Raw genomic sequence first — 6,029 nt, forward strand, 5'->3', positions numbered from 1 at the left:
TGGTTGAAGAAGTCGTAGAAGTGGCAGCCGAAGGTGATGAAGACGAAGCCAAAGGCCAGGAAGCCGAAGATGCCTGTGGTGGGAGGGCAGGCGGGTCACTTAAGCTGAGACCAGACAGCGAGGGGGGTGTGGGGGGAAAACAAGGGCACATGTTTCTCCCCAGGATATTTCATTTGAGCATTGCATTGGTTGTTGCTGCACCTTTCAGCACTTGGGTAACCCGTGCCCAGGGATCACTGGCTGCGGCTGAGTGCAGCCACCTCTAGGGTGGAGCAGGGCAGCCCTGGCACCATGAAAGAGATACCACCTCCCACCTGCACTGGGACGAAGCCCTGAGCTAACACCCCCTTGCTGGGGTCTTTTGAAGCTCAGGGCTCTGCCAGGCTGGGCTCCCCAGGCATCTCCTACCCCAACCTGTGCCCACTCTGCTGGGGGCTCTGGAAGACCCCCGCCCAGGGCAGCCACCCTCGGTCTGCCGCTCACCCAGCCGCAGCATGGTCTCGTTGATCTTGCTGGCCGCCTTCTCACTCAGCAGCCCGGGGTGGTTGCTTTTGATGGAGAACAGAGTCATGACACCTGGAGTGAGAGATAGGGTCGAGGTCAGGCTGGGCAGGGGCATGGGGCCAGCAGAGGCTCAAGCCCCGGGGCTGTGGAGCAGGGAACGGCAAGCAGGTCTCACCCACTCGCACACAGCAGCCCATCTCCAGCACCCGTGGGCTTGGCCAATCAGAGTAGAGAACCTGCTGTGCCTGAACTGGCCCTTACTGGCTGAGCCCCGGGGCGAGGCTCTGGGACACCTCTGCTATTGTAAGGCAATGGGGACAGGCCCCCCTACTGGCCCTCCCTTGGGATGCTCCCACACCAGACCCGACACCGCTGTGGATGGTCCTGGCTGCTCCCTTTTGTCTCTCTCTAGTGGCTCATTCATACACTAGGATAACAACCTACTACAGCTGCCCGCTCAGGGATCTCTTCCTGGAGCTCAGGCCTTAAGAGCCCCCTGATTTGGCATTGTAGGGTCCATGTTCAACTCCCCTCGCCCCCCCACGTTGCCACGCACCCACCTCTGATGAGGAAATAGCCCCCCACGATCAGCACCAGGCCGATGGGGGCCAGCACGAAGCCAGCCCGGTAGCGATAGTTCTTGTATCCCACAAAGCAGATGCCACTGACAGAGTCGCCGTCCACCTGGTAGGGAGCAGAGTCATTGGGCTCAGTCCTTCTCCTGCCCCAGGGGAGAGAAGAAGCTCCCGCAAGACTCTTTCCTGCTGAGCTGGAGGTCTCCAGAGCACAGGCCGGGCTGTCAGCACACAGGGACCTTGTGCAGGGCCATGGGGCAAAGGATCCACCCTATGAGATGCCAGAGTTTGGCAGATGCCCCTGGCACTGGGAGGGGGTGGGAAGGGCCCTGGGGTGTCTCCCTGGAGATGCACTGGTGCAGGAAAGGCATGAAATGGGGGGGGGGGCACGAGGAGCCAGAAAACACTAAGCCCACCTACGAGAGGGCGGCAACCGAGTCAGTGCATAGGGGAGAAGCGAGACCAGACACCGCTAGTTTTGTAGCAAACCTGCCATGATTTCCAGAGTCACCCCTGGTCCTGCTTACACAGTGAGCACATGGACGTCTGCCGTCGTGGCAGGAGGGGCTTTCAAAAGGAAGTAGCTGCAGCAACAGGCAGGTTTGCACACAGCTCGTCCTCCCACTTGGTCTCCTTTGTTTACCAGGAATGGCACAGGTTGCAAAACGAGAGCATGTAGGCATCCAGCAGCTGAAGAGGCTGCACAGCACCCTGCCAAGAGCTGCTAGAGGCACTGAGGAAGCCTGGGAAAGGTCCCTGCTACCCAGGCAGGGCAGAGAGGTCAACAGGGGGGTGGGTCAGCTGTCCCGTACCTGTGCCACAGCTAGGATGGCGACAGTGAGGACGAAGGGGATGGACCAGGTGACCAGGTGGAAGTAGGAGGTCTTGCCCACCAGTGGCTGGTAGGTGGTGCCCAGGGCCTTGAAGGAGGTATGCCAGGCATAGGTCAGCATGACGAACCAGATCACGCCCGACATCAGTGAGTAGTAGACGATGACAAAGATGATCACGCAGGACAGCGTCTCGTTAGACCTGGAGGGGAGGGGGAGATGTCAATGAGCCCTATAAAGAAAGGACTGCGGGGGTCCATCTCCATGCCCCACTGCACTGAGATTGGTTCCTTGCAGCTATACCATCTTTTCTTGTATATCACGCACCCCAGAATATAATACACATCTTGCTTTTGAAAGGCAGAAGGAAGGAAAGAAAGATTTTTCCTTGCAGGAAGTAAATGAGTAGCTGCAGAGAGGGAGCTGAGCCTGTTCATTGTTTTGCTCCCTGGGGATGGCTGCAGATTTTATGCCCCATTTCACCAGGTAAGCGGTAGAACCTGCTCTTACCATATTTCTCACATATAATACACACACCAATTTCCGCAGCTGTTTTTTGGGGGAAAGGGGAGCGTTGTATTCAATGAAGTATGGTATCCAGCCCAGCATATGGCAGCAGCCAGAGTATTCCCTACTGGACTGAGGTGACAGAGCAACCTAGAACACCCTAGAGCCATGATCTGGTCTCACTGGGGGCTGTGCCCAGATCCCCAGTGCCACCGGTCTCCCCCTGCCTTGACGCTGCCTGGAACATGCCCATGGGATGGGTGTGCACAGCACCCCCCCGAGGGTAGCACCATGGAGAATGAAGGAGGATCAGGGGCAGGGGTACTTACGTGGGCTCACCCAGCCTCATGGTCCCATCGGCCCGGCACACAATCTCACCACGGGCCCCGTCCATGAACTGGGCCAGCCAGCCGATGCTGCCCACGAAGAAGCAGGCATTGACGTAGAAGAGGATGACAGCTGGGTAGCGGTTTGAGTTCTTCCAGTCAGCGACAAATGTGGCCTGGCGGGGAGTAGGGGAAGGGGAGGCAAAAGCGGGAGAGGGGTCAGCAGAAGGGCTGGGGCAATATACCGTATTCCTCACATACAACACGCCCCAGAATATAATCCACACGTTTTCAAAAGACAGAATGGAGGAACAAAGATCTTCCCTTGTAGTAAGTAACTCAGTAGCAGCAGTGAGGAAGCAGAGCCTGCTTCTGCTCCCTGAAATGGCAGAAATATATGCCCTGCACATAATGTGCACAAAAATGTCCAGCAGCTGGTTTTTGGGTGGGACGTGCATGTTGTAGGTGATAAAATAAGACAATTGCCCTGTGCTCGGGAGTAGAGGCAGCACCAGCTCTAACCAGCCACCAGGGCATACTCTAAGCCAACGCATCACCCCATCTAGTCCCCTCCCAAGACCAACAACCCTGGACATCCTCTCCCAGCCCTGCAGTAACCATACCCCAGCCCTGGTACTCACCAGGGTGAAGAAGGTACAGAAGATAGTGACAGAGCTGAAGGCGGCGATGTAGACGTGCATCTCGTGGTGCTCCCTCTCAGTGAAGAGCGGGTTCTGGCACTGGATGCCGCAGCCCTCCACATCCTCATACCAGCTCTTGGGGTTGTCCGTCCGCACCAGCGGCACCTCGCACTGCCCCGAGCTGTTGAACTTGATGTTCTGCACCTCATTCTGGGGGGCAGACGGAGACAGAGGTGGGGGCAAAGGGTTAGCAAGGCTGGAGATGACCGGGGAGGGACTGGACCATCTTCAAAAGACATAAAGGATGGTTGTACAGAAGACAGCGATGGTCTGCTCTTGTGGCCACAGAGGACAGGACAAGGAGCCATGGGCTCAACTTGTAACGAGAGAGGTTGAGATTGGATATCAGGGAGATTTTTGCCCCTCTGAGGGCAGCTCAGTGCTGGAGCAGGTTCTCCAGGGGACTCTGGACTCCCCATCACTTTTAAAAGCAGGTGAGATACACCCAGGGGCAGATGTAGGATTTTGGAAAGGGGGGTGCAGATGGTGTGGCACTTCATCACATGTAACATGGCACCTATTTTTCTCCAGTTAAAGAGAAACTAGAAGCTTTACTAATATGCAAGGGGAACAGCTCTATATTATTTAGTTTAGGGTCAAAGCAAAACCAAATATAACTATTGGAACATGCACTCATTTGCAAGACTATATATAACGTTTTAAAAAAAACAACACATACAGTGAAAAACAGTCAGAAGATATTGTGTGCCATTAGTCCTGTAGTCATCATAGTTAAATGAACATCTCTTGTTCAGTTTCATAAAACAAAATCTAGCCTTCTTGGGCATCTTGACCGTACCTCCAATGCTTCACTGTCAGTCATTTTTACCCATGAGCTCATATGACCACGCCTGAGTTAAGGTTTTTAATTAGGGCTAGAAACAGCCTGCAGGACTGTGAAATAGAAGAGAGACATTACTAGGAAGGGCTAACAGACAGCAGCATTACAGAAGAAAGGATAGTTTGATTAGTGAAACATCAAGACAGTTAAAAAGCAGAGAGGGTTGTTAACACCTATAGAGTGGCAAGAGATTAGCAGGAATTAGGGAGATGACAGTGAACCGAAGTTAATGGCTCCTTCCCCGCTGCCTGAATAGAAATGCTTCTACCCCTCTACCCCTCCCAGGCAGCTGGTTTTAAAGTTTGGGGGAGCAGAAATCAAAGGGGGATGCGACTGCACTCCACCCCTGGACATGCCTTTCTCTAGGATGGTTCAGATGGGAGCAAGGAGCTGGATTAGACGTGGCCTCTTGAGACCTTGCCAGCCCGGCTCTGCTGCCCCCATGGCCTGGTGGACGCATCAGGGCAGGGTGGGACGGTCAGCACTGGGCAGGTGCGTTGGCATGTGCCCAGGGGTCGGCATCTCCTTACCGGGCAGCCTTCTGGGAACCGGTCCAGACCGCACTTGAGGAAGTCGGGCCAGCCCCGCTCCCGCTCCACAATGGTGCAGGGCCCGCGGGTGGCCTGGCACAGGGTCTGGCTGGGCAGCTCCACCTTGCCATCCTCACACTTGGGCATGTAGACGGCGCAGAGCAGGGGTTGGATCACGTCCCAGCAGCGTGGGGCATTCCTTAGACCTGCCCAGGGGGAGGAAACAGGTGTCGGCTGGGGTGGTACAGCACGGTGCCCCCGGTGGTTGCACCAGGTAACCACCCTGTCCCTGCCCCCCAGATAGAAAGAAGCAGTTTGGGGACCAGTTTTAAGGGATGGCACCGGGAAGTGAACCAGCGCGGGGGCTGCTGTCAGTCAGCAGCCATCAGGATATGAGTGGGGGGCACAGGCACGATGGGGTTAATGCATCCCAAGTTCCCAGATACCACAGCTGTTTCTCCCCCTCACAAATATGCCTCCTCATCCATGTTCCCAAGAGGCTCCTCTCTGATTACCTTATTTATCTGCCTACCACGTTCCCCTTTTCCCCACAAATCAGTGAGTGAAAACTGGAGGTGAGGAGGGGTCTCTTAAACAAGGAGATTCATTTTGAACAGCTTGGATAACTTTCTGCCTTCCCCAGACAAGCTGTGGGTCTCCTTTCGGGGCACGTGGTATGCAAATAAATACGGTACTTTTTTGTGCAGCTGTAGCACGTAGGGACCTCAAGCAATGGCAGCGCTCCGGGGTGCCAGGGCTGCATCATCAGAGCAAAGCAAGATGATGTCCATTAGCAATTCCCAGCTCCCCAACAGAAACCAAAGCAGATTCCCAGCTGAGCCCACAGGATTTGAACCCAGCACAGCCAAGAAAGCAGGTGGAGGAAAGTCCAGACTACCATGAGGCAGGTGGTCAGGCATCAGCCCCAGCCCACCCACGAGCACCAAGGTGGGGAGTTCAGTGACCAGGAGGAAGCTATGGGAACCCCAAGCCCCTGGCACGAGGACTATAAAACCACTCCTACTTCCTCCTGGATTTGTACCAGCGACAACCTGTGCGAGCTTCTGGACCTCTGCCTTGCCCGTTTGGTCCCAGCCTTGCTACCGTCCATGTTCGGACCTCCTGGCTCTGATCCCCCATCCGCCCTGAGCATGAGTGGCTCTGATCCCCCATCGCCCTGCGGTGAGTAGGCTGAGGGGGATCAGGGAGGCAGAG

The 6,029-nt window shown here is 55.6% G+C and overlaps 1 protein-coding gene across 1 annotated transcript in view; it reads right to left on the reverse strand.

The window, feature by feature from the left end:
* The window catches only part of SMO (smoothened, frizzled class receptor), a gene marked incomplete at its 5' end in the record, with an annotated part of 20,902 nt that extends 15,716 nt beyond the window's left edge, over positions 1 to 5,186 (reverse strand). The window contains 7 exons of the mRNA XM_019509342.1: positions 55 to 73; positions 484 to 576; positions 1,065 to 1,188; positions 1,892 to 2,111; positions 2,746 to 2,918; positions 3,384 to 3,593; positions 4,815 to 5,186. Of these exons, the coding sequence (XP_019364887.1) occupies positions 55 to 73; positions 484 to 576; positions 1,065 to 1,188; positions 1,892 to 2,111; positions 2,746 to 2,918; positions 3,384 to 3,593; positions 4,815 to 5,186 (1,211 nt within the window). The remainder of the gene's footprint in view (positions 1 to 54; positions 74 to 483; positions 577 to 1,064; positions 1,189 to 1,891; positions 2,112 to 2,745; positions 2,919 to 3,383; positions 3,594 to 4,814) is intronic.
* Between the last annotated feature and the right edge of the window lie 843 nt (positions 5,187 to 6,029).

The sequence above is a fragment of the Gavialis gangeticus genome, unplaced genomic scaffold, assembly GCF_001723915.1.
Source record: "Gavialis gangeticus isolate Ggan-Ray unplaced genomic scaffold, GavGan_comp1, whole genome shotgun sequence".
NCBI classification, from domain to species: domain Eukaryota; kingdom Metazoa; phylum Chordata; order Crocodylia; family Gavialidae; genus Gavialis; species Gavialis gangeticus.